General features: G+C 36.5%; 1 protein-coding gene across 3 annotated transcripts in view; it reads left to right on the plus strand.

The window, feature by feature from the left end:
- Nucleotides 1–901: 901 nt before the first annotated feature.
- The window catches only part of PKN2 (protein kinase N2), a 128,421-nt gene continuing 102,534 nt past the window's right edge, over nt 902–26,788 (plus strand). For 2 of the 3 annotated variants that reach the window (XM_042997781.1, XM_042997785.1), the window contains exon 1: nt 902–1,286. In XM_042997781.1, coding sequence (XP_042853715.1) covers nt 1,239–1,286 — 48 coding nt within the window. In that variant the 5' untranslated portion in view covers nt 902–1,238. Of the gene's footprint in view, nt 1,287–15,441; nt 16,010–26,788 lie in introns of those variants that run through there. The other variant, XM_042997783.1, reaches the window with a different exon arrangement.

The raw sequence follows: 26,788 nt of genomic DNA on the forward strand, positions 1-26,788 counted from the left end.
AGGCTGAATATTTTGCTGAGACAAAACAAAAGCTACCTGTTGGAGACTTTATTGACATTCCCAAATACTACACTGTCATTTTCTTAAACGAAAACGTACACTACTTAGCTATGTTACTCATAGGTTAGCTTGGATGTTTACTGCATCCAAAGTTGGCCTTTTTTCCAATTCGCGGGGATGATCTGCCCCACTTTCTTCAGTTTATATTCAAGAATTAATCAGATTCTGCACTTAGTGGAGTTCCACAGCCCAAACCATAGTAGTTCAGCCCTTGGGAAAAGGGCATCTTAAAGGCTGTAGGTTAAGGACTGCCAGAGATACCGAGCGCTTACATTTCTTGAAAAGTACAAACCACACCCCAGTTTAGCTAGCTGTGCACCTAACTGGTCAGATTGGCGCACTGGGGGTGGGAGAGAGAAAAAGGCAAGATTAGCAGCTTGGGTCGATAAGGGGCAGGAGAATAATAAAATTTGAGCCCCGAAACTCTTTTAAGTATAGAGGTTAGAAAGGCGCTCGTTTAACGTTAGGCCTAAACTTCAACAAGAAAAAAGAAGTGGCGCTGGGGGGGGAAAGCTCCCGAGTTATACTGTTCACCGTGGGGCCGTTAAACGCAGCAGAAAAGCGGGCGTGTTTTTTCTTCCTCTTCCCGCCTCCCAAGAGACGAGAGCCCAGTCCTTTCCCCTCGTTTTCACCCCGGCGGGGTCCAATGGCTGCCGCCGCCGCGGAGCCGGGTCGGAAAGCGCCCCGCCCCCCGCGATGCTCCCGCCCCCGGGGTCCTCTCCGCCCCACCTCCCCCTCGCCACTGGAGGTAGCGGCCGCGGCCGTCACGTGTTCTGGCAGCCGCCAAGTGAGGCCGCTTTTGCGACGCAGTGACAGCCAAATGGTGCGACAGGAGGAGCTGCAGCTGCGGCCGCAGCGCCCCGCAAGGAGAAGCTTGAGGCGGCTCCTGGCGTCACCCAGAGGGAGCGACTGAACGAACAGAATCCGGCGCGGGCGGGCGGCGGCGGCGGCGGCGGGCGGGCGGCGAGGCGGAGCCCGCTCCGAGTGCCTTCGCTCCCCGCCGCGCTCCATGAACCGGGCGAAATAAGCCGCGCCTCCAGAAGGGGCTGCGCCTCCATGAATCCCTAGCTTTTTTTTCTTTCGCTCCCCGCTCCTCACCCCCCACCCCGCGTCCCGTCCCGCCTTCTCCCTTCGCCAGCGGCGGCCGCGGCCAGGTGCGGAGTCCAGAGCGGAGCGCAATGGCGTCCAACCCCGAACGGGGGGAGATTTTGCTCACAGAGTTGCAGGTAAGGGCCGCGGCCCGGGCGGGAGGCGCTGGCGGAGAGAGGGAGAAAGTCTGGCGAGGGGTCGGGGGCCCAGGGACGCCGTGCGGCCGCCGCGCCCCTAGCCCGCTAAGTGCGGAAACTCGGGGATGTCACTCGGGAACCGCTTCCTTCGGGAGCCGGACTCTCTTCCCCCGCCAGAGCTCTGGCCTGCCACCCCTTTAATTTGACTCTGCCTGCCAGTGGGACCCCATCTGTGTCGGCTGTCTGCAGCCGGAGTCTGCTCCCACCCGGTCCCCGGAGCGGCCAGCTCACCGCCCCCTCCCTGGTGTCAGAGCCGCCCGCGGACGCCCCTGCAGCCCCCTCCCTCCGCCCGGCCAGGCCCCGCCCCGCCTTTCCCTCGTACACCGCTCCTTAAACTCCTTTGAATGACTCCCAAGCTGTTTTCTCGTCCCTCCCCTTCCCCTCAGACTCCGCACAAAGAGCGCCCCCATAACTTCCAGCCCCCGGACAAGTTTTAAAAAAACAAAACAAAACAAAAAACCGTGTCTCACTAAATGCTTGCCTAACTTCACTAGCCCTCTTCAGGTGACCGCCGAATTTCTTTAATATGAAGGCTGCCCTTTTCCCCTCCCTCTTTTCTTTCTTTCTTTTTTTATTAACCAGATGATAGCTGTATGGTCCTCTTGTCTACTGCTCCCTACTCAGATCTGGAAACTTAGATGCTGATGCTTTTCAGACTTTCATTTTCCCTCCCGTTTGAACACCAGAGAAAGAGCTACAGAAGTTGTTTACAAATGAGCAAGCAGTGGGCTAAGGGAAAGTGTTGGGCACCACATGTCTGCAGGAGACGAGGACAAAATAGATCCCTTCGTTACTTAAGTCTATGTCGAGTAGCAGTATCATTGTTTTCCATTTACGGCTAGATATTTAATGATGTAGGCACGATTTTTGTCCTTAAGTCTGTGATGTACAGGGGTACCTACACTACTGTGTTGAGTTTATTTTTTATTACTTTGGAGTTTTCGAGAGACGTTCACATTTGGCTTAAATTTTTGTGCTTGTTTTTGACCTAAGAATTATTTTGATTTGTTTTGCTATAGACCTCTTCTAGCTATTAGCTATTCGATTATTGGAGATAGGACTTAGAAGAAAAATATACTTACATTTCTTTTTGTGCATAGAGCATTTAATTCTTTTAAAAAGATTGAATCTAGATCCTGAAGGGTTGATTTTTGATGATGCCAAAATTGAGTATTGCAACTGCTTCTAAATTTTTTGCTGTTTAAATATATTTTTCAATAGATCCCTTTATAAGTTTGTTTGTTGTTAAGCTAAATATAAGTTTGAAGGCATTGTTGTAATATTCGATATTTCCTGAACGAAAGTAGAGATTTCAACAAGGTGTACCAGTGCAGGGTTGCAAATTTGGAATCCTTTGAATCAGCTTTGAATTTCCTGTCTTTGGACATGTTGCTATGTAGTATTCCAGTTACTCTTAGCCTTTTATAAGGTGTTACAGCATACCGTATTTGCTAAATGAATGGAATTTATTGTTTTATTACTTCACATAAGGTTTCTAAATGAAGTTTGTTTGAGGCATGTTGGAAATGCTTTCCACTGTCTAGTCTTGAAATATGAAAAGCATACTTTGGTCCTGACTGGGAAAAATCCATGAAAATGGACAGGAGCATTTTTCTTTGAATGGAGTTTCTTCAGAATTATAAAGTATTTGGCATCCTTATTTGTATTTTATAGAAAGTTGTCATAGAATACACTCATTTTGGCACTTGACCTGAAAATATATTTTCATGTGTATTAAAATATGGCAGGGATTTTTAATAAGATCAATTTTGACAAGAAGGAAGCAAGTCAAAAAGATGAGAAATTTTAAATACGACTAAAAAATGGGATCAAAGTAGGGGAACAGCTAAAGTTAGACTTAAAAAAAAAAAAGTCTCTTCCAGAAAAAGAATGGGTTTTATATTGTTACCTTATGAGTTGACAAGTATATCTAAAGCATTTTTATTGATGTATTTGACTCCCAGTTTTTTGTTTTTAATTTTTTAAAGTTTTTTTTTATTTTGAGAGAGAGAGTGCAAGCATGAGCACAAGCAGGGGAGGAACAGAGATAGGGAGAGAGAGAGTCCCAAGCAGGCCCTGCACAGTCAGTGCAGAGCCCCATGTGGGGCTCAAACCCATGAACTGTGAAATCATGACCTGAGCTGAAATCATGACCTGAGCTGAAATCATGACCTGAGCTGAAATCAAGACTCAGATACTTCAGCAACAGGTGCCCCTTGACTCCCAGTTTTAATAAAAGTTACTGCATATGAACTTTATTATGTGTGTTAAATTGAGAACATTATTTATATCAGCATGTAAAATAAATGTTGGCAAAATTTGCTTCACCAAGTACTGTATATCCATCTGTTCAGATGTTTTACTATTTCATTGGGTCATGGAATTAGTAGATAGTAGCCAAATATTTATCAAGCATGTTTGGAGAACTAGTTTTTAAAAAGCATCTAAGTTGTTTGAATTTATTTAAATTGAGAAATTAATATGGAGTTCTTAATGCTTCTCTGACATACTGATTTTAAGTGTTTAATTATGTAGCAAATTTTAAACTGCTGTTTAGTAGTTAAAAACTGTTACTTTGCTGTATCTTGTCCAGGGGAATACTTGTCTCTGAAAGTTACATGTTACAGTCTACTTTTAATGAAATTGATACTTATTTTTAGAAACATTGTATATCCAACATTTTAAAGTTATTTTTCAAATTATATTGCAGAATTTGAAATACTTTACTACTTGAGTTGGAATTGGCTTATTAATAACCCTTAGTTGTGGAAAAACAAAACCTGAAACCATAGTGTTTTTCCTTATTAATTATTGTAATATTTCTATGGAGTAATGTTTCTAACTCTTGCTAGTAATTTAGGAGGCTTATTTAACAAGGAATCATTAATGAAGTACACATAAACTTTGATGGCTAGAGGCTTCACTGTATAAAGAAGAATATTTACTATCATAAAAATAAAAAGGCTATTAAAAAATATAAACTTAATTGGCAGTTTCTAATTTTTATCTTGTATAACTAACTTGTTTTATCCTGTTCTCTTTATTTTTTATTTGAGGTAGTAACTTAGATATTTTTGGTGGGGCCAAAGAAATTAAAGTTTATTTTTAAGGAAACTGGATTAATGAAAACTATATAAAGAACTCAAAATGAAAATATTGGCTACAAGGAAAAATGATTTCTGTGTTCTATTGGTAGTCTGTAATTCAGCAGTGCTTTGTTGTTGGGAATAAGGTGTAATAGTCTACAAAAACTAACAGTACAAAATAACCTTTTTGCAGGTTTTCATCATTTAATGATTACTGTTTCTGGTGCAAGTTGTTGAATGTTTGCAGAAATCCTTCCCAAAGATTTTGCATTTCTCTGTAGTCTATCCATAAAATGAACTTTGCTTTAAAATTTTAAGCTCATGTGTAACCAAGCTATGTATTTGGCACTTAGTAGGCACACAATACATTAATGAGAAGACACCCTTCATTTGTCACCTACAATGAAATGTCTTTTGACTTTTCTAAGAGAAATTGACTATTGCCCTAAGAAATTACTTAATTTTTTAAAATGTTCATTTCTAATCCCTTATCCCAACAATATTGCCTTGAAAAGTTCAGAAGAGATTTTTGCACTAGTTATACCTTTGTACAAATTTTACCCATTTGGTGGGAAATTGGGTGACATCTAAGTTTGCAGTTATGTTGGAAAGTAGAAAGCCTCTCTGTTGGAAGAATAAAGATTTTAGGGTGGGTTGGAGGAATGCAGTATGAGAAAGTAAGCAGAATAGGTAAGATGAGTTTTATAATTCTTTTAAGTTATAAACATAATACATGTTCATTGTAGAAAATCTGGAAGTACAGAAAAGCACAAAGAAAATAAAAGGTGCTCATGGTTCTGTTATTCAGAGATAACTGACAAATTGTTCCAATTTATAAATCCCATGGCATTTTGATCAATTTCATGTTTCCACCCCTCCTTTTTAACTGAGGTAAATTTGATATACAATATTTTGTAACTTTAAGGCATACAGTGTATTGATTTAATATTTTTCCTCCTTTTATCCCACTTATTAGAATCTTATTTTTTTAAGTTTATTTATTTATTTTGAGAGAGTAAGCGAGCACATACGTGCACGTGTGCACAAGCAGGGAAAGTGCAAAGAAGGAGAGAGAATCCCAAGCAGGCTCTGCACTGTCCATGCAGGTCATGATCTTGTGGTTCCTGAGTTTGAGCCCCACATTGGGCTCCATGCTGACAGCACAGAGCTTGCTTGGAATTCTCTCTCTCTTCGTCTCTCTTTGCCCTTCCCTGTACTCACTCTCTCTCTCTCTCTCAAAATAAATAAACATTAAAGAGAAGAGGTTCGAAGGATTTTAAGATAGAAGTAGCCATATGTTAAAATTTCCTGCCACTAGTTCTAGATACGTGGATCTTACTAGCTTTATTGACTATTTTACATCAAAGTATTTTGATTTTGAGTCAGTACTGTGAGATACAGTTGAGGTAAAAAGTAAGTGAAGAAATACAGTATGGACATAGTAATAGGCAATAGTGATACATAGCATCAATTCTTTGAATAATAAATTGATACAATGTGGTTTCCCAGCTTAGATTTTATTATTGCCTCTTTGAATAAAATGCAGCATACCTTATTGAATAAGGCATGTCATTAAATAACTTACCACATATTTACTACTTAGGTAAAGTCTGTGTGCTGAAACTAGTGTTACAAAATGATGGGTTCCAAATGGATTATGTTTTTCTGTCATCTCTAGTATAATGCAGATTATTTCTAGTCTTGTACAACTTATCTTCACATATGATCCCTGTTAAAATGGAGAGGTAGAGGGGCACCTTCTGGACGTTGTCTATTTACCTCAGGGCTTTGCATCTTCTACCTTGGGCTCTTCTCTTTTTGCTTTTCACATTTGGCAACAGTAGATTTTTATGCCTTTTATCAGGTTATTCCTGTGTGCCCCCTTTTAAACAAAAAAAGAGTGGAGTAGTAGTTTGTAAAGATAAGTATCACTTAAAACAATGTTACTTCCAGATGTATGCATGATGTTTAAATAGAATGGTTAATTCTGCATCATTTCCTTGTAAGATGTACTGTGTCGAACAATTATCAAATGTCTACTATATTTCAAAAACCTATTTTACTCTATAAAAAAAAGTCATATAACACTTAATGATTAACTTTGATATACATCAGATATAATATGATTAACTTTGATATACATCAGAGTTCAAAGTTGGCAGCAAAGTTAGAAAGTAGTTAAAAGCGTTAAAAAGATATTTAAAATTTCTAATGGGAAAAATACTAATGAAAAAGTAGCTTCTAATATCTTAGAGAAGCAGAAATAGAAAACATTTATCTTGATATATGTCTAGTTTCTCTTAATTTTATCTAATAAAACCTTATTTGAAATTAGCTGTATGTCATATATGGTTTTTGCAATCTCACAAAGTAAACTGTGTAATATTACATATATATTATATGTTTAAAATGAAGAACAGAGGGGCACCTGGGTGGCTCAGTCAGTTAAGCCGCCTACTTCAGCTCAGGTCATGATCTCACAGTCTGTGGGTTCGAGCCCTGCATCGGGTTCTGTGCTGACAGCTCAGAGCCTGGAGCCTGCTTCAGATTCTGTGTCTCCCTCTCTTTCTGCTCCTCCCCCACTCATATTCTCTCTCTCTCTCTCTCTCTCTCTCTCTCTCTAAAAAAAATGAATAAACATTTAAAAAAATTTAAATGAAGAATAGAAAAGCATGGGAGGAGTATATTTGATGATAAATACCTTAGATTTGAAGGTAAATGTTAGCGTCACATTATAAAGATGAACTGATACATAAGAATTACATAACATGGGGTGCCTAGGTGGCTCAGTTAATTGAGGGCCTGACTCAATTTCTGCTCAGGTCATAGTCCCAGGGTCATGGGACCAAGCCCTGCATCAGGCTCCATGCTGAGCATGGAACTTCCTTGAGATTCTCTCTCCCCCTCTGCCCCTCTTCCCCACTTGTACATTCTCTCTTTCTCTAAACTTAAAAAAAAAAATTACGTAACATATGTTATTAGGATCTATTTTAGAAACTTGGAGGTGGTTTGCTTTTTCTAATTAAAGCTTTGCTTCCCTGACTCAAAAACACCTTAACTTGTTGGAAAATTGTGATAGAATTTGGAATTTATTTTAGATTATCCAAGACATACTTACATGTCTAAATATCATACATACATTTGTTAAATATTATGTTTTACACACTAATCATATTATTTTCCCTTTCCTGTAGTTGCTCCCTTAGTGACTCTCTGAGGAGGTGCTTGTTTTGCCGGTTTAAGAATTTTCATTGAACAAATTTCATTAAATTTGGGTTTTTTTTCCCCTTTTATTAAACCTTAGGTACACTGCATTGGATTAATTATCCATCTGTTTATCATTATAATATGCACCCAGGGACCACCACTCACTCCCCACCTCCCCTAGAAGCTAGGAACTTAACCTACATGTGGTTTTTCCCCATTCCACCCCCTGTCTTCACCTTCTTGTTAACTAAGGTAAAGATCATCTTGAGTCCTGTGTTCATTCTCTTCCTTTATATTTAGTTTTGCTAGATATATAATTTGAAAAGATGTCTTTAGTTTTAATTGTGTTTGTATAATTGTGTTGAATGTAATCTTTCTTAACTTGATTTTTCACCTGTGACTGCTGATTTATTCATATTGTATGTTGCTGTAGTCAGTCGTTTTAATTGCTGTGTAATATTTCACTGAGTAAAATACTCATCAACTTTTCCCTTGTTGAATATTTGAATACTTACTCTCCCTTGTTGAGCAGTTAGTTACTTTCCAGTTTTTGTAGCGGTGACCAGTGTTACTTCGGATATTCTGTGCATTTTTCCTATTGTATACATATAAGAGTTTCTATTCATTATATACATGAAGGTAGAATTGCCATCTCACAGGGTAAGTGAATGCCCAACTTCCAGTATGATTGTACCAATTTATGTTCATATCAGCAATATATGAGATGAAAGGACCTTTGATTATCCATCTTCTCTGACATTTGATATTGTCTTTTAATTTTTACAAGTCAGAAGAGTGTAAAATGCTGTTTCATTGTCATCTTGATTGCATTTTCCAGATCATCACTAATGTAGAACATTTCTTTTTATGTTTACTGGCCCTTTATGTTTCCTTTTCAGTGAAATTCCTATTCATGTCTCTTGCCTATTTTTCTGTTTTTCTTACTGATTTATAGAAACTCTTTATTTTCTTCACATTAATCCTTTGTGTATATTGTGAATGTCTTCTCTCAGTTTGTAACTTGTCTTTTCACTCTCTTTCAGGGAGTTTGTGGGAGGGACAATTTTAAATGTTTTACCTTTTTGGCAAATATTTAGAATAATTTATATCATTGTGATCAGCAAGGCTGTACTTAATATCTTATTCTGGATTTGGTATAGGAAGGGTAAAGTTATACAGTTTTGACCTGTGGTTCACAAACTGTCCAAATGAACAACCATAGAAAGTTGTATAAAATGTTGTATCACATACTAGGGATTCAAAAGTTAGTTGAGTCAATTAAAGAATAAATTCATGACCAAAAAAAGTAGGGAAAATTATATATGTAATTAGTTTATCAGCTACTGGTTTTTCCCATTCCATACATATCTCTTCTGTACAAACTATTATTAATTATTAATATTTTTTCTTTAAAGAATAAGCTGGACAGTTATGTGCATAGCTTGTTAATAAACTGCTGGAGTTGATCTAATGCCAGAGTTGATTTAATGCTGGATATAAAAAAATTATTGCAGAATTTACTGATATTTACAAACCTGGAATCTTTTTTTTTTTTTTTTTTTTTTTTTTTTTTTTTTTTGAGAGAGAGAGAGAGCGAGCGAGCATGCAGGAGCAAGTAGGGGAGGGGCAGAGGGAGAAGGAGAGAGAGAATCTCAAGCAGGCTCCGCGCTCAGTGCAGAGCTAGACACTGGGCTTGATCTCATGACTGTGAGATCATGACCTGAACCAAAATCAAGAGTCAGACGCTCAATTGACTGAGCCACTCAGGGACCTCTACAAACCTGGGTTTGTTTTTTTTTTTTTTTTTAAGTTTATTTATTTATTTTGAGGCAGGGAGGGGCAGAGGGAGAGAGAGCAAGTCCCAAGCAGGTACTCCACACTGTCAGGGAGGAGCCCAGTATGGGGCTCAAACTCATGAACCATGAGTTCCTGACCTGAGCCAGAGTCTGAACCTCAACTGACTGAGCCACCCAGGAGCCCCCAGGCCTAGAATCTTAAATGCACTTCTTGTCACTGCTGTGGTATCTTTTGATGGAAAAAAAAAAAAAAAAAAGGGCTTAGTTTTAATTTTAGTCAAATTTGTCAATCTTTTATTATAATTGCTTTTTGTGTAAGAAACTATTCCTTACTTTGGATCTAACAGTCACCTATTTTTCTACTAAGAGTTGTGGAGTTTTGTTTTTTATATTTAAGTCCATACATCTGGAGTTGATTTTTGAATACAGAGTAAAATAAAGGTCTGAGTTATTTTTTAATTTTTAAAATATGAAATATATATCAATATTTCTTGTAATGTAAATTTACAATAGAACATTTTTCAGTTTTTACAGCAGAAACATTTCTGAATAGCTTTATTTAATTTTTGCAAGCTGTAAGTTAAGGGTACATACATACTAGGTCATGTGATGAATTATACTTGAAGTTATCCTTATCTAAATCATTAGATAAGTACCAGCTTATGGTTTTTCTGTTTCTTGTTATATCCTCTGAAGCCTTTGGTCAGTAAGATCCTTGATTTACCTCTTAATTCTGCATCACATTCCCCAGTTGTGGCTTAAACCTTCTATATTTTCTTAAATCTGATCTATTCCTGCTGCTTTGTTCTCAGCAAATGACTCACCTAGTCACTGCCTCTACTAAGTGATACATAGTATTTAATAATCTGAGTTTTCCCAACTTTTCTTCTCGTCTAAGATTTCTTACTCAGTTCTAAGGAAAAATTGACCTCTCTAAGGCTATGATTTCCTAGACTTCTGCCTCTTTTGGAATATCATTCCATTCTTTGCAGGATGGGGCTTTCATTCTCCCCTCTTTTCCTAGAAATAAGTTCACATCTCTCCTTTGTTTAAGAAAATGCTTTTTTAAAATACTGTTGTCCCCTCAAGCTTCTTTTAATCTTCACATTCCTTAAAGGAAATTTCTTAGCTGTGTTTATTTTATGCCACTTATTTCTTAACTTTTAAAAATATTACATCTGTCCCAATTTTTCTGTTGAAATTCTTCTCTTAAAAGCATCCGTGACCTTCTACTTCCTCTAGTCTTTTGGGGCAATTGATACTGCTTTAGCATCCTGAAACTCTCTTGTTTAAACTAAACTTTGTGGACCCTGTACAATATTGGCTACTTTCTTTCATCATAATCTGCCTATATTTGTTACTATTGCTTTTCTTTTAATAACTCCCTCCCTAGTTTAAATGTTCTGCTTGTTTCTAGCCTGTTTTTCCTCTACTGTACTCTTTAGATTAACCACCAGAATTAATCACCTTGTTTTGTCAAGGTTGCAGGGAATAGAAAGCCATTTAAATTAGCTTAAACAATAATTGGATTCATTGGAAGGCTACAGGGACATCGCACTTTACCCAAAGGTGGGATATATAGCCATGTCCCATGAGTACTGAACATGAAACTAAAGGCTTCCTTTTCTAGGGCTACATGTTCTCATATCTCTTCTTAAGTATGTGCATTGCTTTATATTTCCTGTATACTGGTTTTCTTTCATGTGGCCCCCAAAAGGCACTCCCAACTTCTGAATTTCCATGAACTCTGTAAGTCTAATATCTACAGTTACTTGACTCATTTATTCTGTGCCACAATTCTAAATTCTTAATGAGGAAATTTAATTGACCCCATATAGAACATGTACACCTGATCTGGTCAACTATGGCAATGGAGGGATGGAGTTCTCAGCACTGATAAGTGCAATATGACTGCAGGGACTCTTCTGTGAGTTAGAAATAGGGGCTGTTCTCTAAGAAGGGACTGTAGGTTAGAAAGCACTTCTCTGTTTAAGCCCTTTTAGTCACTTCCCATTAATTATATAATAAAATATAACAGACCTTCCATCATCCAGCTATTCTCAGTCTTTTCAGAGTTTTCTCCCCATATGTTATTCTGTTGTATTAAACTATTTGCAGTTCTTGGAATGACACTGCTGTATACCTCTGACTGTTTGTATTTACTGTTTCTGACTTTAAGAATAGTAGTATTGAGGCACCTGGATGGCTCAGTCAGTTGAGCATCCAACTCTTGAGTTTGGTTCAGGTCATGATCCCTGGATAATGGTTTCAAGCCCTGCATCGTGCTCTGCCCTGTACATGGAGCCTGAGATTCTCTCTTTCCCACTGCCCTCTCCCCAGCTCTATCTCTAAAAAAAAAAAAAAAAAAAAAAAGGCAGTATTGATCATCTGCCTGAAAACTTTTGACAAATTGGACACTGTTTAAAATTCTACCAAGAAAATTCTACATTCACTGAATGTATGAATATATTCATATCATATAATTAAGAGAAATTTTCTTTAAGATACATTTTTGATAAGTAAATTTAGTGATTGGTCATGTAGCATTTTGATCCATTGGTAAATTTGCCTCCTTCCCATTTTGCAGCTCCTGTTACTGAGTATATCACCCAATATAGGAGTTAATTGTTAAATTCTATGTGTGCCCCTCACTTTTTTTAAATTTTATTTTGAGGGGGGGAAGGGGAGAGAGAGAGAGGGGAAGAGAGAAAAATCTCAAACAGGCTCCATACCATAAACACAGAGCCCGAGGTAGGGCTTGATCTCATGAACTGTGAGATCATGACCTGAGCCAAAATCAAGAGTCAGACACTTAACCTACTGAGCCACCCAGCACCCTTGTCTCTCCCTTTCAGTATAAGAATTAGGTCTTACTCATCTTTATGTACTTAGCACCTGGCCTATAGCTTATGCTTGAATAAATAAGTGACTGATTTCTGTGACTGATTCATAACTGATTTATTACATCTGACTTCTCTATATTTTTACATATTTTTTTTTTCTTTTAAGTAGGTTCCATGCCCAGCACAGAGCCCAATGTGGGGCTTGAACTCATGACCCTGAAATCATGACCTGAGCTCAAGAGTCGGACCCTCAACCGACTGAGCCACCCAGGTGCCCCTCTATATTTTTTAAAGTTTACCATTCTTCTGGTTGCCTATGCTAGAAATCTGCTGGTCACTTTTATTTGACTCCTGTCTCAGCCTCTTCAGTTGATTTTTCTAATTATGCAACTTGAATTCATTTATTACTTTGCTACTGTCCAAGTTTGGGCCCACATTATCATTTGGACAATACAATATCTTCATATTCCAACTCTACCTCTTCAGTCTCATTCTGTTTTATTTAGATTATGTACCACTGCCAGATTCAATAGTTGTCTCCAGCACTCAGTGACTCCTTACTGCCTGAGAGATATAGCCCTGATTCCTTAGCTTAGCACTGAAGGCTGTCATTATTGTAGTTACAAATTACCTTTTAATCCTTGATTCTTTTCATTCAAGTAGCTTATTTTTCAAGCACTCCATGAGTAGTAATGTTTTTTTACCTATATATATTCTTGCTATATTCTATCTACTGGAATACTTTTTTTGAAAGACCCAATTCAGATTCTCCTTTTTTCCCCTTACCCCTTGTCACGTGTAACCTGTCCTCAAAACTTAAGCAGGAAATTTTCTATCTCATATTTATCATATATTGCATTGCACTATAGTTGTTTGTATCCTACCTGATTTCTCTCTCCTTAGCTGAGTGCTTAAAATTATTGAGGATATCGGGGCGCCTGGGTGGCGCAGTCGGTTAAGCGTCCGACTTCAGCCAGGTCACGATCTCGCGGTCCGTGAGTTCGAGCCCCACGTCAGGCTCTGGGCCGATGGCTCGGAGCCTGGAGCCTGTTTCAGATTCTGTGTCTCCCTCTCTCTCTGCCCCTCCCCCGTTCATGCTCTGTCTCTCTCTGTCCCCAAAATAAATTAAAAACGTTGAAAAAAAATTAAAAAAAATTATTGAGGATATCTTATAAATTATTATTTATAAACTTATTGTTATAAATTATTGAGGATATCTTATCTCTTTAGTCCTAAGCAGGGCAACTTGTTCATAGCAGCTACTTATTGTTGAATAAATAAGTCACATGTCTGAAAATCCTCAGGTTTTACATTTATTACTTTAAACTTTTCTCTGCTTTTGTTTTACTATTTATGAAGAAGCATAGCTGCATCGCATCATTTTTCTCTAGATAAAGCTACTTGACAGGTACATAAGTTTATTTTCTTCAGTCACAATAATTGAGTTCTCCATCTCAGACTGAGAATTTTCTATTGGCAGAGTGACAGCGTCTTGATATAACTGAAGCAAAAGTATTAAAACTAATAAGCTTCATTATTAAAAACAAATTACAACTTCATATTGGTGTTTTATCACTTAAGACAATTCTACTGAAGTAGAGCTGTTATCTCCACTTTATAGGTAAGAGAGCTAAAGTTTAGAGAAGTTAAATAACTTCTCCATAGTCACATAATTAGCCTAAACCAAGATGAAATCCAGGTCTCACTGCCTTGAGAGCACAGATTCTTCTCAGCCCACATACTGTAGTTCCTCTTTCTTTTGGCATTTTTCTGTGCTTCTTTTTATCCCAAATGCATCTCTACTCCAGTAATCACAGCATGTTAATAACCACTGGGTCAGGGACCAGTGCTGTTCATGATATTTTCACACTAAGGACAATGTATGAGTATGTATTCTGCTGTATATGTTGATATAAAATTGTGAATTTTTAACTAAAGGGGTGGACTGTCCTCCATTCTGAGATTTTACCATTCTACTTCTCTTTACTTCCTTTCTTGATGTCAAAAAGTACTATTTCTTAAGAGGTAATGAAGATGGGATGCCTGGGTGGCTCAGTTGGTTAAGCCTCCCAACTCTTGATTTTGGTTCAGGTCATGATCTCACTGTTGGTGAGATCTAGCCCCATGCTGGGCTCTGGGCTCATATCGCAAAGCCTACTTGCGATTCTCTCCTTCTCTTTCTGCCCTTCCCTTTCTCCTTCCCCACCCTCTCAAAATAAATAAATAAACTTTAAAATATGATGAAGATAATTGTAATGTCTTAACTGGCAATATAATAAATCAGTAACCATATATATATATAAATATATATATACACATATATATATATACGTATACATATATATATATATATATATATATATATATATATATATATCTGCCAAATTTCTTCTTGGAATTTACTAATCAGTAATTTCAAAGCCTAGTTAAAATCACTGGTCTAATAGGTAATTCAAGTTTTAGAATCCTATAAACCTAGGTTTAATTTTTCTTTTCTAATGTTTATTTTTGAGAGAGACAGAGTATGAGTGTTGGAGGGGCAGAGAGAGAGGGAGACATAGAATCTGAAGTAGGCACCAGTCTCCGAGCCGTCAGCCCAGAACCCAAGGCAAGGCTTGAAGCCACAAACCATGAGATCATGACCCGAGCTGAAGTCAGATGCTTAACTGACTGAGCCACCCAGGTGCCCCATAAACCTAGGTTTAAATCTCATATTTAACACATGTTAGCTGTCTGGCTTGGTAAGTGTTATTTAGCAACATGAGACAAGTTTTCTTATAAAAATGGGGATAATTTCTGGCTCAGAAGGTTATTGTATTTGTTTTTAATTTTTGTTAATGTTTATTTTTGAGAGAGAGAGAGCATACACGTGAGTGAGAGAGGGGCAGATAGGAAGGGAGACAGAATCTGAAGCAGGCTCCAGGCTCCAAGCTGTCAGCACAGAGCCCGATGCAGGGGTCAAACCCATGAACCATGAAATCATGACCTGAGCTGAAGTTGGACACTTAACTGACTGAGCCACCCAGGCACCCCAGTATTTTTTTTTTTTTAATAATGATGTACATTATACATAAAGTGCCTGGGATATAGTAAATAGTAACTCTTCTCTCTGTTAGATTTACAATTTTTTTTTTTTTTAATACTTAAGTTGTGTGGCTGATAGCCTAGTTGAAGTTGGGTGTTAGGGACCTAGAGAGCTGGTCATGCTTCATAGGCTAATTGTTTTCCCTTCTTTCTTCTTTTGCATCATAGAGGGTATAATGAGGATAGCTATCTGAAAGTGTGTGTATTTCCGTGGTTGTCTTCGTTTAAAATAACAGTATGCTGAGATTAGGTGGGTAAGAATAATTAAAGAAATCATAGGTTGATATATGATGAACTTCTACGATTGAGTTTTCATTTAAGAATCTGTGGTTTGGGGCTGCCTGGCTGGCTCAGTCAGTAGAGTATGTAAATCTTAATCTCAGGATCATAAGTTCAAGCCCCACATTGGGCATGGAGCCTACTTAAAAGTAAAAAGAAAATCTGTGGTGTGTTATTTGTCTTGCAAAAAATATGTGTTGCAAATATGGAGCTATAGACCAGTTATTTCATGAAACGGTTTAAGTTCAGATCCTTATTTTGTTCTTTCTCAGAAGCTTTTGGACTTTTTATAAATTTGAACTAAGGTTATGCATCTGCAAAGTCCAGAATGGTCCTGCACATTTCAGCACTAGAGAAACAGATTTATGGTAATATACTTCTGAATATTAATAAATAATACCAACTCTGTAGTTGAATATGCTTGAACTTTGTGTATATTATAGTAAATGTCCAATTGTTTATTGCTTATTGGTTAGCATAACTGACTTTCTATTTTGTTGCTATAGAAATCTTATCTTTGAACTCCGGTATCAGGAGGGTGTTCATTTTACTATAAATTGTTGTTCTGGTACATGTTTTCATTGTATTAAAACCTCCTGGGGCGCCTGGGTGGCTCAGTCGGTTAAGCGGCCGACTTCGGCTCAGGTCATGATCTCGCGGTCCGTGAGTTCGAGCCCCGCGTCGGGCTCTGTGCTGACAGCTCAGAGCCTGGAGCCTGTTTCAGATTCTGTGTCTGACCCTCCCCTGTTCATGCTCTGTCTCTCCCTGTCTCAAAAATAAATAAAACGTTAAAAAACAAAAACACCTCATAAAACTCTATACAAAATCCTACAGTTAGTTTTGGTGTGTCTTTTTAAGGATGGTTGAGTAGCCAACAGGAACTTTAAATATCAGATCTAAAGCAAAATTCTTGCTTTATCAAATCCCTAAAAACACTGTACTGAGTCTATAAAAAGGCAGTGGGGTAAGAGGGAATGGGGTAACTTTCCTTTTGCTCTCTTTGAGCAACCTCTTTGAGGTTGACAAAATGGTGGATAATTCTTTTAGTGTAATATAATGGTAATTATAGAGAAGGAACCAGTTATAAAGGTACCTCATATAAAATAGAGTCATGTTGAAAAACTATGAGTAGTGTTAGTAATATCACTCTATATGAAGCATTTTTGAATTATAAACCACCTTGACATGTATTATTTCTTTGATTCTTAAAATGACCCTTTGAGTTAGGAATGGGGAGGGATTGTTATACCCAGTTTTCAGGTGTTCATGTTACTCAGCCAATGTCTGCTTTAACTGGAGCCCTTCTGACTCCTATTCCTTATTTTAGTGCTCCATACAATTCTAGTTTTATTAACTTCATGGTGGTGGTTTTTTCTTTCTTTAGTATACCTAAAAAATAGTTAAACATTTTCAAAACTGTTAAAACTGAATGTGACAAATATCTTTTTTTCAAGGGAACTGAGAATGAGTATAAAAGGGAATATATAATTTGCCATCTAGTTGTAAGTATTCATGGTACAAATTTCTTTGTAGTATTTTTTTTTTTACTTATTTTTTTTTTTTAAGAGAGCGAGTGGGAGCAGGGAAGTGGGGGAGAGGGAGAGAAAGAGAGAGATTTTCAACACAGAGCCTGAGGCTTGAGCCCATGACCCTGGAATCATGACCTGAGCCAAAATCGAGAGTCACGTGCTCAACTGACTGAGCCAACCAGGCACCTCTGTAGTATTTTTATAATATAAAAATGCTGTATAGGTGTGGTGATTCCAGCAGAAGTAGTGTGTAACTTCTGGAGAGTTTATTGTGGTTTAAAGTGTATGTAAAATTTAAAAATTGCTTAAAGAAGCAATTACTTCTATAAATTAAAAGAGGTCAGTCATGTTACTCACAATATACACTTGCAAAGTGAGTATTTTATATGCATGAGATATTTCAGTGAACTGGAAAAATACTCATGTTTTATATCTTTTAAAGGAATAATATATTTCTCTCTGATGTTAAAGTTTAGTCTGCATTTATTTCTCATTTATGTCTGTTTATGGGGGTAAGGTGTTACAAATTAAAAAGGTGTTTAAAAAGCCTAAAAATAAACTTTGTTTTATAAGCCTTTTCCACTTGAGCATCTAGCAGCTTTCCTAAAATACTTTGCTGTAATATGTTAACACTCTTACTGATCATGGCATTTGGGCCTAAATACATTCAGATAAATTTTTGAGGAAAAGGATGATCGCTTTTGTTTTTGTGTTCCACATTAATTTTATCCTTCTTTCTTGTGTGTGTTATTTTTTTATTTATGGTGGTATTCTTATCCCTACCCTAGTTTTTCCTTGCTATGTTCTTGACAACCTGAGAGTTGTACTTTTATTATGCCCTTTCACTAAAATAGTCTTCTAAAGAAGTTAAAAATAACTGGACACGGTTAACAAATAACTGAATATATTTCTAGGTTTTGTTTTTCTTCTTGCTCAGTGTGTGACTTGTTCGAGGCCAGCTCTGTTGACAGTGCCTAAAACCAAATCAAACCAGACAACAAAACAACAAACACTCTGCAATTCAGCTTTTTGACTTTACTTTGTCTAGCCTTGTGACTTTTTAAAAGAGCTCCAATATACTCTGTCCAGCTTGATCCTGTAGAAGTAAAATCCTCAGATCTTGGTTATGGTGTGGTAATGCAGTACAGCTTGATTCATGGCAGGGTTCCTGTAACTTTTTCTCAGCAAATATAATGTTTCCTTCTCTGAGAAGCACTTTATTTCCTTTATTGTTGACTTTCTATTTCCAGTTAGCTGTTCTATCAGAGGTATTTATTTGGTCACATTGTGATGCTTAAGAATTGTTTTTGAATTATGGTAAAATACGCACATTTACCATCTTAACCATTTTTAAGTGTGCAGTTCTGTAGCATTATGTACATTCATCATGTTGTGCAACTATCATCACTGTCTCCAGAATTCTTTTTATCTCAGCTGAAAATCTGGTCCCACTAAACACTAATGTTCCATTACCCCACTCCCCAGGTCCTGGCACACAGTATTCTGCTTTTTGTTTCCATGAATTTGACATGTAAGTGGAATTAAACAGTGTATGTCCTTTTGTGACTGACCCATTTCACTTAGCATAATGTCTTCAAGATTGTTAGCTATGATTCCTTCCTTTTAAAGCCTGAATAATATTCCATATATGTATATACCACATTTTGTTTATCCACCAGTCCATCAGTGGATACTTGAGTTGCTTCCTTGTGGTGCTTTTCTTTTAATAAGTATAGCACTGTTGGAGGTTATTGTACCTAGTCATGAACATTTGATAGTCTGTGTTGTTCGGTTCTGTAGCCACTAGCCACATGTAGCTATTAAAATTTAAATTAATTAAATATAAATAGAATTTAAAATTTAATTGTTCAGTCACACTAACCACATTTTAAGTGCTCAGCCACATGTGGCTAGTGGCTGCCATATTGGGCAGCATTGATACATAGATCGTTTTGATCATCACGACAGTTTATTAAAAAGCACTGGATAATGAATGCACAGGTCTATTTTAATACCTTGATTTTAGAGAAGATGGAAAGTCTCTTGTGGATTATAGAAATATATTTATATTTGAATAAGGAAATTTATTCTGTTTAGAAAATTATTAATGTCTGTTTAAAGACATTTTTACGGTGACTTCACAGGATTTTGTTCACACTAACTGGAACATGTTAAAAATATTTTGCCCTGGATGAATTTTAAATAAGCCAGTTTTTCAAGTGAAGTTAAGTGATGTCTTAGAAGTTTAATATATTAAAAATATATAAACTGTCATACGTGTCTGTATATATCAAAGATTTACAGAAAAGTAGTTTAAGTTTTAAGTCCTATTTCGTGTCCATTATCTCTTAGGGACATTTGTGCTATAGAACTTGAAGTTTAATTGATCTCAGGTGTAGAAGATAGCAAATGATTTGTAATAATTTGTCTGGTTTCTTCCTGTTGAGATCTTAAAACAACTTACCCTAGAAATTCTGTTTTATTTTTTTTGATTTTTACTTTTTTGTTGTTGTTGTTGACATATAACTGACATATAAATTGTATTAGTTTTAGGTGTAAAACATAATGATTTGATATGTGCACGTATTGTGAAATGATTACCACAGTAAGTTTAGTTAAACATCATCAACACATAGTTACAAATCTGTTTTTCCTGTGATGAGAACTTTTAAGATTCAGATATTTCAAATATATACAGTACTGGTAACTGGAAATTCTGTATTCTTACTCACTTTTACTATCACTGAGATTAGATGAAGCTTTTTTTTTTTTTCTGATAACCTCAGATGCCATCTCAAAAACTGGAGGGGCATGTTGTGTGTGTATGTGTGTAGCATTTCCTATATCGCTCTGGATTGTATGTTTTTATTAATACCAATTTGTTGATCTATTACAAGATATTTTTAAATGTTTGAAACAGTTTTTGAACATGCTATGTTTCGAATTATTTTAACCTGGTAAAAATTGCTTGAGTTTGAGAAGGCATTTAAATCTAGGGTTTTTTAGGAAACTTAAGACTATTAAATCCTTGAGTATGTTATTTGAAAGACTTGAAGCCAAAAGAATATAAGATCTTTTATTTCTAAGAATAATGGTTTATGCACTTCTTATCAAAAGTAAATAGGAAATTGATCTAATCTCATTTTTGAAAATCTAATGAATTTTTCTATGCTAAAACTTTTGACACTTGCATTAATTTAAAAACAATTTTCAGCTAGAACTGATATTAAAGAATAAAAAATTAGACTGTTGTTTGTTCTGATTTTATGGAAAAAGAAAGGAGTGATATTGTTAAGAACTCTGAAAGAGATATCTTTTGGGGCTTAATTACTGGAGTTAAGAAAGAATACCAGTTCGTATTCCAGCTCTTTGGAAAATAGAAACTTTTGTTTTTCTGTTAGTAACTTGGCTTACTACAATTACAATTAATGAGCTGGTATAATAGTAAGTGACTGAAGCTGAGGAAAGTGAGTAAGTTTTTAAAAATAGTTTAGTAGATACCATAAAAAACCTTCAATAACCAAGAGAGTAATGCAGATTTAAATGAAAGGAAAATTGTCCTCTCACTGTAGATTTTCTTCTATACAAATATCAGAAACAAATAGCAAAGAGTTCAGGAAAATTACCAAACCAGAATTTCACATTTCACTATTTGAATACTAACATTTTGTTTTTACCTGATGATACTTGCAGCAAGTTTTTTAAATATCTAGGCAAGGATATAATTTATTAATTCAGTCAATTGGAATGCCTGTTGTGTTCCTGCTATTGTAATCAAATAAGAGTAAATGAATTGTGATAGTATTGTGAAGTTAAAACAAACACATTTTTTTTCATTTCAGTAGTTCCCAGAGAAACTTTTTTATTCTGTTTCGAAAGTTACACTATTAAGACTTGTCTTTGAGAAAGTCATTCTAAATGGTGATTAGTTCTTATAATCTGGGCAATCTTATGATTGCCCACTAGACACTACATGAAAATTTCTTATTTACAACCTTTCATTTGCATAAAAAGAGTAGTTAAGGGCTTGCATTGTTGAAAGGATTATATATCAAAATGGAGCCATATAATTTTAAGTAACACTACCTACAGCTTCAGAAAACTGATCAAAATTAATTTTTATGTTACTTAGAAAAAATAATTTTTAAATGTCCATAAACTATAGAGCAGCGGTCACAACTAACATGACTTCAGGGTCTAGACAAGTAACATAAATTAGTGGAACAGGTGAGTGTAAGGGACATACACATAGTGGGATTGGCAGTGACTCTGCATACAGGTAGGCAGGTATGTGTGTATAGTATATACACAGCAACATTGGACCTGGCCTCTACCCTTTAGAACACACTATTCAATAATACTTTCTAGGATGATAGAAATTATATATGTGTGTGTGTGTATGTATGTATATACATATGTCCTTCTAGACTTATGGTGGTGATCATTTCTTAATGTCTATAAATGTTGAAACACTGTGTTATACACCTACTAATATAATATTGTATATCAACCACACTTCAGTTTGTAAAAAAGAAAGGTTATATATCCTTTTGGTAACTGTTTAATTTGGTAGGTACTAGCCATATGTACATTGTGGCTAGTACAGCTGAGGAATTGACATTTGAATTTAATTTAATTTAAATTTAAATATACATAGCCACATGTGGTTAGTGATTATTGAACTGACAGTGGAGCTCTAGAAACTAAATTCAGTTGCTAAGATAATCCTTATTGTCCATTCTGAATTTTTCTGTATTAATAACCTGGGCCTGTTCTTTTAACCAAAATATTGAGGGAAAGCAACTCTAATATTTCACATTTCTTTATTAAGTGTTTCTTTGATACATAATGCCTTAGTGACATCCCATCGATCTGCAATGGCAGCCTGCTTGTTATCCTCTAACTATGGTTTTTGTGGTTCAACCTGTCTAACCTGTAGTAGTTCTTTTGTTAATGTGAATAGAAATAAAGAAACTAGTTATGGGTATTAACTGATTTTTGTTACCTAACCTCACCCCTAATGGAATAAGTCATTTTATAAACTTTGTTCCACTTGGTAATAAAGAGTAAGATGGCTCAAATTCTTATGTGGCTATTTATCTTCCTTTGCTGCTTATACCAGTGGAAAAGTTGGTACTTCATTTTGGATTATGTGACTTGATGTATTGTGATACAGTAATAAGTCATACTTCAAAATTACCAATTCTGAATTGTGATTAACATGTAGTTTTATTAAATATTGAATCATATTATAATGCTTCATCAATGGGGGATGAAATATATTTTCCAAATTAATTAATCTTAATCCTTTAAATCTAGAGCATTGATTTTTTTTAACATTGTTTTTGGAAATTACATTTATGTGGTACATTGTCACATTTTGTTCCCTGATTTACATAGAAAATTGGACTTTTTTTTTGAGGTATATAGTACTTATTCCTGTACCAAATGGCCTTAGTGGTTAGAATGTTTATTTTTCTTCTTTTTTGATCCAGTATTCTTGTTTAGTATGTCAACTTTGAGCAGCCATTTTTCCATTCATTCAACAAGTATTTACTATCTTATATATTCAAAGCATTATTCTGAGGCTTGGTAATATAATAATGATCAAAATATTTAATAGTGATCAAATGTACTTCCCTCTCTTATGGAACTTAAAATATGGAGAGGAAGATAGACATTAATTATACAAAGATATTGGGGCACCTGGGTGTCTCAGTCAGTTAAACGTCCGACTTCTGCTCAGGTCATGATCTCGCAGTTTGTGAGTTCGTACCCACATCGGGCTCTCTGCTGACAGCTCAGAGCCTGGAGCCTGCTTCGGATTCTGTGCCTCCTCTCTCTCTCTGCCCCTGCCCTGCTCATACTCTGTGTGTGTCTCTCAAAAATAAATAAACATTAAAAAAAAAATTACACCAAGATATTGGGACACCTCAAGGTTCCTGGATACTGAGAACTGCTGAACCAGGATAATAAAGGAAAAAAAGGAAGCCTACAATCCCAAATCATGATTAAAGCAAAAGTTGTTTATAGGATTCAAAAATGAATATAATGTAAACTTTGAGTTAAAATTAGAACCAATTACTATTTTGGAAACGAAACAGTGGAAGCACAGCTTAAGAATTTGCTATGGGTCTTAGCAAAACAGTGACAGACCATGAATTTAAGATTTCCTATTCATAATCTTTTTTTACATTTTTTTTAATGTTTGTTTATTTTTGAGAGAGAGAGAGAGAGAGAGAGAGAGAGCACGAGCAGGGTAGGGGCAGAGAAAGATCGAGACACAGAAACCGAAGTAGGCTCCAGACTCTGAGCTGTCAGAGGGGCTCGAACTCATGAACCATGAGATCATAACCTGAGCCAAAGTCAGACGCTTAACCAACTGAGCCACCCAGGCACCCCATCCTATTCATAATCTTTATTTCTCTCTTTTCTCTGTTGCCTTTAACATCCCACCTTTGCTTGATCATTCTAGGTATTTTTGGTTATGAAACACGTTTCTGTGTTGGAGGCATGTGAGAGCCTGAGATTTGCACATGCTGTCTATTAAAATAGAGATGATTTTCAATTCTAGTTTTTTTTTTTAATGTTTATTTATTTTTAAAGAGAGCAAAGCAAGCACAGCAGGGGAGGGGCAGAGAGAGGGAGAGAGAGAATCCCAAGCAGGCTTCTCACTATCACCGTAGAACCTGACATGGGGCTTGATCTCACAAACCATGAGATCATGACTTGAGCTGAAATCAATAGTCGGATACTTAACTGACTGAGCCACCAGGGTCCCCCTCAATTTTGATTGAGATATCATTTTTACCAATAGTAATACTAAATATGAGTTATGATTGGGGTGAAAAAATGATACCCATATTAATGAAGTAATTAAACCATAGGTATTTAAATTATTGCTCTGGATATACAATGCATTTTAGTAAAAAATATATGTATTTGGAATGCTTTTATATATATTTTTTAAAGTTTATTTTCAGAGAGAGAGAGGGAGGGAGAATGAATGAGCCGGGGAGGGGCAGAGAGAGAGAGAGGAACAAAGGATCCAAAAGCAGGCTCTGTACTGACAGCAGAGAGCCCGATGCAGGGCTCAAACTCATGAGCTGTGAGATGACGACCTGAGCTGAAGCTGGATGTTTAACTGACTGAGCCACCTAGGCACCCTTGGAATACTTTTCAAATACTTTCAGAACAGTTTATAACTGCAGATAGAAATGTGATAATTTGTAATTGTTCAGTAAGTAGATGAAATTTCCACAAGTTTCAAATCTATAGGAGTAAAATAAGATTTGAGGTTTGAATTTTGTTAATCAAAATTAGAGGAGGAAGAACTGTGTTTTATGTAATTTTCTGTCATTGCCCTCTACACTTCTAATACAAACATGTATGAGTTCATTGACTTATAAAATTATTGTACTTGGTATACTTATATATGTGTAGGCTTGGTAAGAGAAATGGAAATAATGTGGTGAAATCATTTTTAACCTATTTCGTAAGGCCTTCTTAGTTTTATTGAGACAAGTAACTTTTGGGGCACCTGGGTGGCTCAGTTGGTTAAATGTCTGACTCTTGATCCTCAGGGTCATGAGTTAAGCCCTGTGTTGGGCTCCACGCTGGGCATGAAGCCTATTTAAAACAAACAAACAGGGGCGCCTGGGTGGCGCAGTCGGTTAAGCGTCCGACTTCAGCCAGGTCACGATCTCGCGGTCCGTGAGTTCGAGCCCCGCGTCAGGCTCTGGGCTGATGGCTCGGAGCCTGGAGCCTGTTTCCGATTCTGTGTCTCCCTCTCTCTCTGCCCCTCCCCCGTTCATGCTCTGTCTCTCTCTGTCCAAAAAAAAAAAAAAAAAAAAAAAAAATAAAACAAACAAACAAAAAAAGAGTAAATTTTTGTGACACATTACTGGTTTAAAAATTATTTCTGTTTTAGGGGCACCTGGGTGGCTCAGTCGGTTAAGCATCCAACTGCAGGTGTGATCTGGCATACAGAGCCTGTTTGGGGCTCTTTTCTCTCTGTCTCTCCCTCATGTGCATGTGTGCTCTCTCTCAAAAATAAATAAACTTTGGCGCGCCTGGGTGGCTCAAGTCGATTAAGCATCTGTCAGGTCATGATCTCATGGCTGGTGAGTTCAAGCTTTGGTGAGCTGACAGCTCATAGCCTGGAGCCTACTTTTGATTCTGTGTTTCCCTCTCTCTCTGCCCCTCCCCTGCTCACGTTCTGTCTTTCTCCCTCAAAAATAAACATTGAAATAAATTTTTAAAAATAATAAATTAATAAACTTAGAGGCGCATGGGTGGCTCAGTTGGTTAAGCATCTGACTTCAGTTCAGGTTGTGATCTCACGGTTCATGAGTTTGAGCTCAGAGAGAGTTCCACTTCTCTCTCTCTTTTTTTCTTTTTCTGGCCCTCATGGGATTCTCTCTTCTTCTTTCTCTGTACTTCGCTCACTTGTGCCCCCCCCCCAATAAATGAGTAAACTTAAAAAAAATAAAAACTATTTCTGTTTTACACATATATTTTAGTGATATTTTGTGAGCTTAAAAATCACATTTTTCAAGGTAATAGGACTATAGTTTTTAAGTAAGTTACTAAAGTAGATACACTGTGAACTTCGATCTCAGCCACCAATTTATCAGAAGTGTGGCTTAATCATCTTTGTATTATCAATGTCTAGAATAGGACTTCACACATAGTAATATTTAATAAATTGTTGCTGAATGAAATAATTTTTAAAAGCAAACCCGTATGCTAAGGTATAGGACAGAAGATAGATCAGAGTATCTATATGTCAAAAGCTGGATTATCATTGGTATCTGATCAGGCTACTGTAGGTTACTCCCACCCATTCCCATATATGGTTTTGTAGTACCTCATAGAATATGACCTTTGTAGGAGGAATGTGCTTGCAATTATGATTATTATATTGGTGATATAATTATTTTATGGTGATATAATTATACTACTATAAAATTTGTGAAGAGAATTAAATACACCATATTCTGAATTGTTAAGAATGTAATGTGTAGGATTCCTTCAGATGGGTAATAATCAGAGTTTGTTATAAATTTTTAAAAACACCATATTAATATAGCATGAAATGTATTTTATTTTTTTAATTAAAAAAAATTTTTTTTATTTTGAGAGAGAGAGAGACAGAATGCAAGCAGGGAAGGGGCAGAGAGAGAGGGAGACACAGAATCCGAAGCAGGCTCCAAGCTCTGAGCTGTCAGCACAAAGCCCAATGTGGGGCTCGAACCCATGAACCGTGAGACCATGACCTGAGCTGAAGTCAGAGACTTAACTGACTGAGCCACCCAGGTGCCCCCTAATGTAAAGTATTTTAAATTAAGGCTAAGTCAGGATCCGCTTAAGACACCAACATGGGCAGATTTCACTTGACCCTTAATATATTTGTGCCATCTTAATTGTTTTATTGTGATATATTAATATTTGTGGACACCAGCTTTACAATAAGAGGAAAAAATTAATGTGATATTACTAAGAATTTAATTAAATAATAGGTAGGAGACTTTATTTTTAGGAATTCTAGAAGAAGCTTGTATATAATTTTGGGTATAAATTTAAATATACTTAATACTTCTTACAAGTTGAAATATA

The sequence above is a fragment of the Panthera tigris genome, chromosome C1, assembly GCF_018350195.1.
Source record: "Panthera tigris isolate Pti1 chromosome C1, P.tigris_Pti1_mat1.1, whole genome shotgun sequence".
Lineage (NCBI taxonomy): Eukaryota > Metazoa > Chordata > Mammalia > Carnivora > Felidae > Panthera > Panthera tigris.